At 40.7% G+C, this 13,574-nt stretch overlaps 1 protein-coding gene across 2 annotated transcripts in view; it reads left to right on the top strand.

Annotated features, from left to right (window-relative positions):
- pmepa1 (prostate transmembrane protein, androgen induced 1) overlaps window positions 1–11,666 on the top strand; it is an 85,180-nt gene extending 73,514 nt beyond the window's left edge. For both annotated transcript variants that reach the window (XM_021568436.3, XM_021568437.3), the window contains exons 3-4: window positions 2,283–2,336; window positions 2,796–11,666. In XM_021568436.3, coding sequence (XP_021424111.3) covers window positions 2,283–2,336; window positions 2,796–3,386 — 645 coding nt within the window. In that variant the 3' untranslated portion in view covers window positions 3,387–11,666. The remainder of the gene's footprint in view (window positions 1–2,282; window positions 2,337–2,795) is intronic.
- The last annotated feature ends 1,908 nt before the right edge of the window (window positions 11,667–13,574 follow it).

The following is a 13,574-nucleotide window of genomic DNA, read 5'->3' as shown; positions in this document are numbered from 1 at the left end:
TTTAATAATAGTGAAATCAGACCTTTCTGCTGAGTACCTGACAGACTACCATTTCTATAGGAGTAGTTAAAACAAGCTAACAATGAAGCTTTGAGAATATCAAAAAAGGCTTGATATACCCCTACCGGTATGCCATCAAGCCCTGGGGGTTTTCCAGACGGAAAGGATTTTATAGCCTCAAAGTTCTCCATCTGTAATTTAGTCTTCGCACTGATCCTTTTTGTACATTTTGTTCATTTTTATTTTTTTGTATTTGCAAATAATTCCTTACAGTAATCATCATTCAGAGGTTGAGGATGAGACAGAATAGAGTACATCTGCTTCAAATATTTAGCTTCCTCTTTTAAAATATAATTTGTAGAATCATAATAACGAGTATCTGCAAATTCTTTTTGGTAGCATTCCTGTGTTGGAGATTCAGGAAGAATTTACTGCATTTTTCTCCATATTCCATTCAGTTTGTTTTATTTTTGTAATAGATTACATTAGATCGTTCTTGAATAAGTTCCTCCAGTTCTTTTTGTTTTTCCTCCAACTTATTTTGAATCTCTAGTATCGTTTTTATTTTGATCTACCTGTACTATTTCATGTATTTCCCTTGTTGGTCTTGGCTCTTTAGACAGAAACTGCTTTTTTTTATTGATACATTTTGAATTGAATGACCTCTGCACATACATTTAAAGGTATCCCAAACAATAAGGGGATTTATTGAACCTATATTGTACTGGCAAAATTCAGTTATAAATAATACATTGTCCTCCAGTAAACTTTGATAAAATTTTCACGCGGAAATTATGTAACAGTTATTGTGAAGGCCAATTGGATGATGATCCGATCGCATTCTGTCTCCTATCAATACTTTTTAAACATTTGACGCAAGAGAGAAAGAGAAAATAAAGTAGTCAAGACGACTAGCTTGATTAAGTCTCCTCCATGTATATCTCACTAGGTCAGGGTTTTTTAGTTTCCAAATATCCATTATTTCTAATGTGTCCATAATATTTGTGATTTCCTTAAGGGCACGGTGATAGTTTGTATCGTGATTTATTTATATACATACATACATACAAACAGTTTTTGCTTCGTCATTATGGGGTATTGTGTGTAGATTGATGAGGGGACACACGATTTAATCCATTTTAGAATAAGGCTGTAACATAACAAAATGTGGAAAAGGTCAAGGAGTCTGAATACTTTCTGAATGCACCGTATATGGAAAAATACATGTTTAAAAATGTTTAACAATCGAACAAGATTTGTTTTAGTCTGGGACAGCCCTAGTTGACTCCAATGCTTCCCACAGTTGTGCCAAGTTGGCTAGATGTCCTTCATGTGCTGGATCTTTGTTGATACACTCAGGAAACTGTTGAGTGTGAAAATCCCAGCAGCGTTGCAGTTCTTGACACAAACCGGTGTGCCTGGCACCTACTACCATACTCCGTTCAAAGACACTTGAATATTTTGTCTTACCCATTCACCCACTGAATGGCACACATACACAATCCATGTCTCAAGGCTTACAAATCCTTCTTTATTGAAGTGGATTTAACAAGTGAATAAGGGATCATAGCTTTCACCTGGTCAGTCTATGTAATGTTTTGTATACTCGTTTTAATGTCTGGTGTTTCTTTCTTTGTGTGTCTTTGTCAGAGGCTTACGGGAGACAGGTTGTCTGCCACATGTCTGACACATCGCCCAGTGCAGTTATCTGAAGATTCCAAAACCATATGACTGCACTGCTGCTTTCTGAATCACCCACACACACTGCTGCTTTCTGAATCACCTAGCCTGTGATTCATTCGTTAGGAGATGTGGGGAATGATGCCGTGTGTGCGTGTGTGTTTTGGGCTAGGCAGACGTCTGTGTACTCTGCAGGAGGGGGTATGAGTCAGAGATGACAGAGCTTTCTGTGTCACGGTCAGTGTCTGGCTGTGTGTTTGTTTAGGATTGCTTGTGTGAAGAGCACTTGAACAGTACATGTAGCTCTTGTCCAATTTACAGCCCATCTAGGTGTAGAGAACAAGGCTCAGATAGGACAGAAAGTTTACAAAGGCACTCCAGTATTAGCCCTTGGATTCTGCCTATTAAGAGATGCTATACAAGTATACCTTACTCTGTCTGGCTCTGGGGTTGATCTCATCACCTTCACCCTATGCTCAAAGGTGGTTGGCTCTTTGGCTGGAAAGGTAAGTATTCCACTTAGTTGCACAACATGGTATGCAGTGAATGATAAATTCTTCTCTCTCTGTCTTTCTCCTTGCACCTCGCCATCGCTCTCTCAGGATGGGAGTCTGTGGTCCTCAGATGGCCCAGGGTCCACCAGTGGAATGAGCGAGGTAAGGGGGATTATGGGTAATCTTGTTTAGCCATTAAGACTTTACATCTATAGGGGTCATCCCTAAACCCAGGGACCTAAAATTCATCCCAAATGGGCTGAAATGTATTATGGATTTGTCCTCTGATATAAGAGCAGAGAGGTTATGGGTGTTTATGGATGTTCATAGCAAAGAGATGACAACGATGGTGCTGTATTGTTTTGTATGGTTGCTCAGCCCCCTGTCAATATACCCTCACTCAATATACCTTCACACACTCTTTTTGTCACTGTGGATAAAAAGAGTGTTCTGAACAAGAGGACCACAATGGAAATAAGTTCAACTTTTTTTGTGTTATCCTCAATTATTTTAAGTGCATTGCATCCAAATACAAGTTGTCAATTTCATCAAAATAATCACAAAAATGAATGACCAAATATGTGTGTTTGTGCTAACTTTCCCTCTACTCCTCCCTTACAGCAGCAGGTGTACACCCCCCGGCCCCCGGACCGCGGCCCTTCCTACCTGCAGAGGGAGCGTCTGGCCCGCTTCCAGCCCACCTACCCCTACCTGCCCCATGCCATCATTGACCTGCCGCCCACCATATCGCTGTCGGACGGCGAGGAGCCCCCGCCCTACCAGGGCCCCTGCACCCTGCAGCTTCGCGACCCCGAGCAGCAGCTGGAGCTTAACAGGGAGTCGGTGCGCGCGCCCCCCAACCGCACTGTCTACGACAGCCACCTCCTCGATACCTCCCTGTGCCCGCCGCCCAGCCTCAATGCAGGAGTCAGTGCTACCACTGTAGCCACATCCGCACAGGCCTACTCCAGCCGAGTGGAAGGGGCGCCGCCGACTTATAGTGAGGTTATAGGGCACTACTACCACCCCTCTTCCCTGCCCAGGCACCACCACCAGACTTCCAGTGGCAGTGGGGGCATGGGGGGCGGAGGCGGGTTAGGAAGCCCGGGTCCCTCGCTGCTCCATGGGATACTCCAGCAGGCCCACCTGGGCAGCTTGGAGAGCAGGAACGCACGCAACAAAAAGGAGAAGCAGAAGCCTCGGCAAGTGTGACGGCAGTGTTGGTGTCGGCTGTTTTATTTCTTTCTCTGCACTTCAGCTGAACTGTTGGTGTCAGGCAGGGTTGGGGAGGGGAGGTCGACATGGGGTGGCAGGGGGAGGCAGACGCAAAAAAAAGAAATGCCTCCCCTCTGAACTTTACCCCCCCGGTCACCGTCATAACTGACAACCGTCGCCGCTGACTTACTTTGTATAAATATTTACTTGTTCTTTGTTGTCTCCGTGCTTACAGCTTTTTTTCTATACTGACAAATGCGAAAACAAAAAAAGAGTTACATTTTTTAATTTTATTTTTAGGTTTATTTTGTTTTTGTATCCCTTTTGCATCATTTCTAGTCACTTATCTCCTTGTAGTTTATCCTTAGTTGCTCCCAGAGTCTTTTAGAATGACCAGGTCTTCCTTTTTTTAGATGTAGATGGCTCTTTTAGTGATCCGCCACCTAACCCCGTCTAGCTTTGTGTGCTGTCCGTGTACAGGCTTGTACAGTGCATTGATAGCAATCTTGTATCAGGTTGCCAGATTCAGGCTCGCACGGGTTGCCAGATCGAAGCTCATATGTTAGCCCTAGTTAGCCTCAGCTCATGACCCAGTTGGCCACAGTGTAGACACCCCCGTCGCTCATCAATCCACATCAAAGGGTGAGTAAGCTTAGCGGTGTGGTGGTCAGCGTTGGCATCCATGGAAACACATGATTGACAGCTGACTGGGTCTGTGTATCAACATGTGCACTGGAATAGAGAGTCCTTTGAGGTCAATTGAGTACAGTACTTTGCCCACTGTAGTGCTTTATGGCTATCTTGCTGTACTATCTGGACCCATCTGAGTTTAGTACTGTACTTTGGGTCTTGTCCAGTCGATTTTAGTACTGTCTTTGGGTCTTTGGACAGACAAGTTCAGGAGTTCCCGTGTGCAAATGCTCTTCATTTTTTTCTGGATCTTTTTTAAAGAGATGTTTGCACAAGATTCAAGACTGTTTATCTGGAGAAAAAGAAAAGAAGTCTGCAATATGTATCATAAGAGAGGAGAGTGTGAGCAGGGGTATTTTTGTAAACATGGATTCTAAAGAGAAAAATAATTTTTTTTGTTTTTTATTTTTTGTCTGCTCTAGAAATAAAAGTGAAAACGGTCATCTGTTGGGGTGCCAACTCAAATGTGTTTAACATTGTGCTATCTATACATATACATCCGTATGTATATGTATCAATGTATGTGTGTAAACATATATACACGTATATAGAAACGGAAAAACAAAGTTAAAAAGCACGATTTTAGAGTTATTTATATAATTGTTGAAAATAATTGCACTATTTTTTTATATAACAAAATGGAACGAGGAAAAAAGAGACCTGGAGTTTTGCGTGCATGTGTGATCATGAGTGACAGAGCCCTCAACCTTTGAACCCCCAACTTTGAACTCCAGTTCAAGTTTATTATCTGCAGAGACCCCAGATGTTTGACCAGAAGTAGGGTGAAGTTGCTCCTAGATGCTGATCTTGGGTCATTTTTTGCTTTTTCCCTACTAATGGTTAAGGTAAGGATAGGGGAAGAGAAGCTGATCCTAGATCTGTACCTAGGGGAAACTGCATCTGACCACAATTTCATAGGACTGCAGCGTACAGTAGCCTACTAAACAAAACAGCAGTACCGTAAGGCCAAAATCGGACTTAAAACATTTTGTACAGTGACTTTCAAATTGATCTCCTATTGATTTTAGGCAAACGTTAGAGTTAAAGTTGCAGATTTTAATTCAGGATTCTGCTCGTAGGCCCTATTCCATATGCTTAACTTTCACCTTTCTTGGCCTTTAGAAAGTCCAAATCAACACAACTCCATTAACCTCAATTACCTACTATCACTCAAGATGTATTTGTCAAATCATTTATTTTGACAAACTACCTCAACAAGCAACATGTGAAGCACGTAGTCTCACCTACCTTCAGATATTTTCATGGTTAGTGCCCGTATTGAATTTCAACTCATGGATTTTTTGTTTTTAATGCAAGCCTCCACCATGTGTAGATTTGGAACAGAAAAAGATTAATCAGGAAACTAAAGTTGGAGTGGTGACCTTCACCACTTTCCTCTAAGCTTTGTATCTGAATGTCAGGCCTTTGAAGCGGCCAGGTGAGCGCGAGAGTGCTTTGTCAATAGAGAGCATGACTGAGCGTTTAGCAGGCAACTGTACGCTGCACACATCCTCCTACCGTCTGGGCTTTTCTCCAACAGGCATCTCTTAGCACTTTAATGAAGAAGGAGAGAGATGCAATCTCCCTCAGTCAGCATTGGTCTCACTTCAATATTGATATTATGCAACTGCTCCCTCTGAGGTGAGACTCAAACTGCAAGGGGGCCCAACTTAAGATGGTATCACAGCAAAGAAGAGAGATGTGTGTGACAATAATAAAATACAAATTATGTATATATACACACACACACACACATACATACACATGTGCACACACACACAGTGAGCTCCAAAAATTGGTACAATGACACATTTTTGGTTGTTTTGGCTCTGTACTCCAGCAATTTGGATTTGAATTTATATAATGACTATGAGGTTAAAGTGTACATTGTCATCTATAATTTGAGGGTAATTTCAACTGTTTAGAAATTACAGCACCTTTTGTACATAGTCCCTTCAATTCAGGGGACCAAAAGTATTGGAACAACTCACTTGTGTATTAAAGTAGTCAAAAGTGAAGTATTTGGTGCCATATTCATAGTTCACCCCATATGGCGTTCACCCCATATGGATTTAAAAAAAAATCTAATTAAAGCTGACAGTCTGCACTTGTATAATTTCAAATCCAAAGTGCTGGAGTACAGAGCTAAAACAAAAAATGTGTCACTGTCCTAATACTTTTGGAGCTCACATATACAGGACCAGTAAAACGTTTGGACACGTCAACTCAGTCAAGGGTTTTTCTTTATGTTTACTATTTTCTACATTGTAGAATAATAGTCAAGACATCAAAACACATGGAATCATGTAGTAACCAAAAAAGTGTATTTTAGATTCTTCAAAGAAGCCACCCTTTGCCTTGATGATAGCTTTCCGCACTCTTGGCATTCTCTCAACCAGCTTCACCTGGAATGGTTTTTCAACAGTCTTGAAGGAGTTCCCACATATGCTGAGCACTTGTTGGCTGTTTTTTCTTCACTCTGCGGTCCAACTCATCCCAAACCATCTCAATTGGGTTAAGGTCGGATGATTGTGGAGGCCAGGTCATCTGATGCAGCACTCCAACACTCACCTGCTTGGTCAAATCGCCCTTACACAGCCTGGAGGTGTGTTGGTTCATTGACCTATTGAAAAGCAAATGATAGTCCCACTAAGCACAAACAGATAGGATGGCGTATCGCTACAAAATGCTGTGGTAGCCATGCTGGTTGAGTGTGCCTTGAATTCTAAATAAATTACTGACAGTTTCGCCAGCAAGGCACCATCACACCACCTCCTCCATGCTTCACTCTGGGAACCACACATGCGGAGATCATCCGTTCACATACTCTGCGTCTCACAAAGAGATTGGAACCAGAAATCTCAAATTTGGACTCATCAGACCAAGCAAGTATCTTCTTATTTGTGTCCTTTAGTAGTGGTTTCTTTTCAGCAATTCGACCATGAAGGCCTGATTCACGCAGTCTCCTCTGAACAGTTGATGTTGAGATGTGTCTGTTACTTGAACTCTGAAGCATTTATTTGGCCTGCAGCAGAGGTAAATCTGGGTCTTCCTTTCCTGTGGCAGTCCTCATGAGAGCCAGTTTCATCATAGCGCTTGATGGTTTTTGAAGAAACTTTCAAAGTTCTTGAAATGTTCTGTATTGACTGACCGTCATGTCTTAAAGTAATGATGGACTGTCATTGCTCTTTGCTTATTTGAGCTGTTCCTGCCATTAATATGGACTTTCTGTATACCACCCATACCTTGTCACAACACAACTGATTGGCTCAAATGAATTAAGAAGGAAAGAATTTCCAGAAATTAACTTTTAGCAAGGCACACCTGTTAATTGAAATGCATTCCAGGTGAATACCACATGAACCTGGTTGAGAGAATGCTAAGAGCGTGCAAAGCTGTCAACAAGGCAAGGGGTGGCTACTTTGAAGAATCTCAAAAATAACATGTATTTTGATTTGTTTAACACTTTTTTGGTTCCTACATGATTCCATATGTGTTATTTCATAGTTTTGATGTCTTCACTATTATTCTACAATGTAAAATTTAAACCCCTGGAATGAGTAGGTGTGTCCAAACTTTTGACTGGTACTTTATATATGTACAAAAGTGTGTGGACACCCTTTCAAATGAGTGGAGGTTATTTCAGCCACACCTGTTGCTGACAAGTCTATAAAATCGAGCACACAGCCATGCAATCTCTATAACACATTGGAAGTTGAATGGCCTTACTGAAGAGCTCAGTGACTTTCAACGTGGCACTGTCATAGGATGCCATCTTTCCAACAAGTCAGTTCATCAAATTTCTGCACTGCTAGGCCTGCCCCGTTTTACTGTATGTGCTGTTATTGTGAAGTGGAAACGTCTAGGAGCAACAACGGCTCAGCCCTGAAGTGGTAGGCCACACAAGCTCACAGAACGAGACTGCCGAGTGCTTAAGCGCGTAGTGCGTACAAATTGTCTGTCCTCATTTGCAACACTCACTACCGAGCTCCAAACTGCCTCTGGAAGCAACGTCAGCACAATAACTGTTCTTTGGGAGCTTCATTAAATGGGTTTCCATGGCCGAGCAGCCGCACACAAGCCTAAGATCACCATGTGCTATGCCAAGTGTTGGACTCCATTAGACTCTGGAGCAGTGGAAACACGTTCTCTGGCATGATGAATCACGCTTCACCATTTGGCGAATCTGGGTTTGGCGGATGCCAGGGCAACGCTATCTGCCCTAATGGAGGAGGAATAATGGTCTGGGGCTGTTTTTCATAGTCGGGCTAGGCCCCTTAGTTCCAGTGAAGGGACATCATAACACTACAGCATACAATTACATTCTAGACAATTCTGTGCTTCCAACTTTGTGGCAACAGTTTGGGGAAAGCATTTTCCTGTTTCAGCATGACAATGCCTCCATGCAAAAAGCGAGCTCCATATAGAAATGATTTGTCGAGATCGGTGTAGAAGAACTTGACTGGCCTGCACAGAGCCCTCACCGCAACCCCATCGAAAACCTTTGGGATGAATTGTAACGCTGACTGTGAGCCAGGCCTAATTGTCCAAAATCAGTGCCCGACCTCACTAATGCTCTTGTGGGTGAATGGAAGCCATGTTCCAACATTTAGTGGAAAGCCTTCCCAGAAGAGTGGAGGCTGTTAATGCAGCAAAGGGGGGACCAGCTCCATATTAATGGCCATGATTTTGGAATGAGATGTTTGAAATGCAGTTGTCCACATACTCTTGGTCATGTAGTGTATGTCTATATGTGTAAGACACCTTCCTTGCGCTTTCTTCCCGTTGGCCCCACTTGATTTATTTCTTATGTTTACATTTCATTTTAGGACAAATACCTGAATTAAAATAAACATGTCTGACCCTTCATAAGCAAGCAGCCAAAGGATTGATTTAAGGGTTGTGGCCATTTGACCTCTGACCCCTAGTGACATCTCATGATGCAGTTTGATGACCTCGGAGGAGAGCTTGGGCAGGTTTCCTGCTTTGATTTCAGTCTTTGCTTCAGGGAAACCAGTGCTGACTGATTACAATACAGGCAGGGTGGAGAAGTGACACATTACGAACCAAAAAAAAGGAACCACTATTGGCATACCGTACTAAACCGTACCGCTGTTTAACCTTGACATAACACTTTCATGGCGTTATGCCTGTCGTAACATTCTATGACTGTTCGTTACAATAAAAACAATATCAGTACTTGAAATTAAATGTCATGTATAATGACGACAGACATGCTAATGACAACTACATAATGTGGGTATCCTGTCAATTTGCATGAAGTAAAGAGCTACATTTTCCTCCGAACTCTAAACTTGTCAACATTTCTGTTAATACAATGCACTTCGTACATAAATTGAAGGCATTGCAAGCTCCAATAACCCCTAACATATTAGGTTGCGTTTTCGTACACTACCTTACCCATCTAATGACCTCTTACCGTCTAGACTGGATGCTCAGATGAAAGCAAACAGAACCACTCAGACAAAACAAATAATACTGAATATTCCAAATGGTGTTCCCTTAGGGTTGGTACCTTAAATCACCCCCTGTCCCCATCTGAAATGAGCTACAGTTCCAGAGAGATGCCCGTGTCCAATGATGGAGTCCCACATAGACCTTCCTCGTGCTGCCATTGGCTGGGTGTCGGTCCCCTTGGAAATGTTCAGTGTTTATGTGCGCCTGCCTGTGATGACAGATTAGGCTCCGTCTGTGCTGTCAGTCTGCCTAGACTTGCCCTAGACTGACTCACAAAATGACAGACGTATGGATGATAATGTTGACAGAGTTGTCGCGAAGAGTGTTGCAATATACCTACTATTTGCCTTTTGATAATGTAGTAATTGTTTAACTTAGAGAAATGTAATGTAATTTTTTTCTTCTGTTTTTTCTTAAACAAATATATTTTTGCTCCAATTCATTGTACACGCATATAAGGGTTTTGCTGAATGAATAACAGAACATTTATTCCATGGTTTGACCACCAGGTGTCTTCACTAACTATATTGTCTACCATTGTGAGTCAGGCTTTGGAGACAATACCCCAAACCAGGTTGGGCATCACTTTGTTTCAATGCAGCCAGTACCACAGGTTTCTGCACTTTATTTAAACTGGTAGAGTTGATGGGAAGTACTTTTAGGTGACCAAGTGCCAGATCGATGCCTTTGCTCCTATTCTCTATTCGAGAACCCTTTAGTCGTCTTCAACATGCGCTATAGTACTTAGTGTGGAATATATGCCTCTTGCTTTTGGCGGCACCATTTTGAAGACAAGTACAAGGAACAACCAGATGGGGACAGGCTTAAAGGCATCACCCTGGGCCAGAACCTTCTTTACCTTCGTCCACCCTCCCAACTACAGCCTCCTTGACCAGTGTGAACCTTACGGAGTCCATATTAGGACAGCTGAGATTAAAGCCATCCTAATATGGACACCATAGAGTGGACCTGGATGGGTTAAATTCTGCCATATTACCTATTGGTCTATATACCCAAATCACTATAGATTCCCTTCACCACCACATGCTCAGTTTTTAGATGTGTGCCTTTGAGGATTTTGTGGTTGAGACTTTTTTTGTAATGTGTGTTAGCGCAATTTTCTTCCTCTGGATTCTGTTGCCTTTTTCACATGAAACAAATCGCCCTTGTTATTTACAATACCAAAAAATACAATAGAGAATTGACTCCCATGTTCTATCATACGATGATCATTTCCAACTTCGCTGCATGCATACCGATAAGAGTAAATATTAACCTTGAAGCACTAAAGTAAACCAAATGGGTGAAGCATGGGATGGAGAGGTTTCTAAGGGCCCAGCTCTATGAATATAGAACATAGCAAACAGAACCTGTCCCATTATGCAGTACATGTCCCACTACTGCATTATAAAACAGGGGTTTGTACTTTGCTGCATTGTAATCATCATCTGCTTTAGATTCCGATATTTCCTTCAATAAGTTACTGTTGAGGGTTTCAGTGTGGGGGAAAAAAAGCATTTCCAAAGAAGGAATCATCCTAACCAGACTCTTTTAGACTGTCAAGAGTCAAAATGACTTGAACTTTGTTATTTTCCTTTGTTTGACTGTTTTTTTTTTACTGTTCTGTTGCTTTGCTTGTTTTGCCCTTCAAATTAGCATTGCTTTGAGTCTTTTCTTTTTTGAAATAAATAAAAGATCGATGATAAAAAAAATATATATATGGTTGCAGTATAAGCATATTTATCAAACTCTTAAGCAATTTATTAACTGTACAGAAAAACCGACTATCCTGGTGCTTATTTTGTTATGACGCTTTGTGTACTGATGAAGAGGTAATGTTGTACTGTCTATATAAAATCAGTTCTATTCTATAACATGTTCTATGCCGAGATGTATTGCAGTAAATATATAGATGCCTACTGTTGTCGACAATAATTGCTTACGTGTATCAACATTGTTTATTTAAATTTATATTGGATCCTTAAAGTGTTACTGGGTTTGTATCTCTATTTGATAAGAACAGGAGACAATGTCTATAACAGAACATGCTATGAATCTGATACATTTCAATTAGCCCCCAATTAAACAAGTAAAAACATTTTATAAAAACTGTCTGCTTTTTGTCTTTTTACTCACTTTCACGTCATTGACCCTGAAGATTAAAAGACATTAAAACACACCATATTTAGTTTATTATTTCTTATTGTTGCATTGTCGAGAATAAGACAAGAACCTGCAAGTAAGCATTTAGTTGGACGATGTATACCACGTGTATCCTGTACATATGACAAATAAAACTTGAAACTACACAATTTCTTTTGATGCATATTGTAAGTGTATAAGTGACAATTTCACAGTTTTCACTGCTCTGAGGATATACAATATTAGTAAAATCCTAACATTGTATATGGTCATTCACTGATACTTTACCAGTTTAATCAGTTGCTTATTTGACAGTGATATTGGTTACTACCACAAGATGGCAGTTGTACACAATTGTTGGAGCAACGCTTTGCTGCAGCTTTCCCCCATGCTAGTGTACACCAGTTGTAGGCAGTGACACTCAGTATCCAGCAGGAGGTAGGCTTTTATAATTTATTCTTATTACTAGACCACACACAGTATACGAGCCGGAGTGCTAGTTACATACTAATGTTAGATTCCAAATTGACCTCTAGCCCCTACTCCCAAGCCAACCAAAGAAATCTTTAAATATGTAATTGCACTGAACTATACCTTTTAATGTGACAAACTCTTGCAGTTACACAGAAGCATACGATTTATTTTACTAAGCTGCAGTACAGGTTAAGTTTTGAATTCCCCCAACTGACCCCCTACAGCCCTCAAACTAAACTCTTGCAGCTAGTTCCACTGCTTGTTTCATTGTTACCCTCTAATCAGGGACTGATTTAGACCTGGGACACCAGGTGTGTGCAATTAAGTATCAGGTAGAACAGAAAACCAGTAGGCTCAGGACCGCGTAGGGTAAGAGTTGAATACCCCTGCCCTACAGCATATTCAAATTCACAATACACAAGATTTCCAGTTGTTAATGGTCATTTCAATTGACAATATACCATTGATTCTTAAATAATAATAACTCATTATTTCAATTTATAAGGCATTTGTCTTATCACCCTATTGTAACCCTAAATCTAAAGTTGTATAACTCAAATTTGTATATTTTTGTTGTCAAATGAATAGCTTCAAAATATGTTTAAAAACCCATTTTGATCTCATTGACTATCAATCATTGTATGCATAGCTCTGTGGATAGGAGTTTCGCAGACCCATCCCTCAGCTTAATACAAACAAAATGGTGGGGCTGCTGTTAAGGTGAAACACAAACTCAGGATTGTGGCTTTAAGGAATCCCACATTATCCTGTATAGTTAATGATCCAAAGGGTGGAACAGAGTGAACACTGTGTTTCCTACAAGTCAGTTTTCTCACTCAAGACTTATGTAACGGTTCTTGATAGAGGAATCAAGGTAATTGAGTTTATGATTAAACATCACAGTATCAAATAGGTCATCTAGCATTCATTTCCTCCGACAATATAGTCTGTTAGAAACAGCTCTCCCTTTTTGTCTGGTGATGGTGTATTCTTGTAATGTTGTATGACATTGGCAAAAATAATTATGTTGTGGTACCAACAAATGCCATGGTATTAACTTGTTTTTTGAAGCAAGTCCTTGATTACCATAGAACTCTGAATCCAAATAATACTTCACATTTCAGTCTGAAAATAAGGTTTAAATAAAATTATGTTAAACTATTTTAAATGTAAAATCTGTGATTTCTACATGAATTGTACAGTTACAGAAGTATAAATAGCCTTCCTCTCCCAAACATACCACACCTGTTATTGGTAATGATGAAAGGTTAGCATGTGTTGGCGGTATGATCTTTGTGCCTCTGTAACTTTTTCCCTCATAATTTTTCAAGATTCATTCGGGATAATCCGTAATAATTTTAGCATCCATATTAAAGTAGAAATGTTCAGAAACATATTATA

The sequence above is a fragment of the Oncorhynchus mykiss genome, chromosome 17 (assembly GCF_057628025.1).
Source record: "Oncorhynchus mykiss isolate SJ-2025 chromosome 17, ASM5762802v1, whole genome shotgun sequence".
Lineage (NCBI taxonomy): Eukaryota > Metazoa > Chordata > Actinopteri > Salmoniformes > Salmonidae > Oncorhynchus > Oncorhynchus mykiss.
This window is presented reverse-complemented; position numbering and strand designations above follow the sequence as displayed.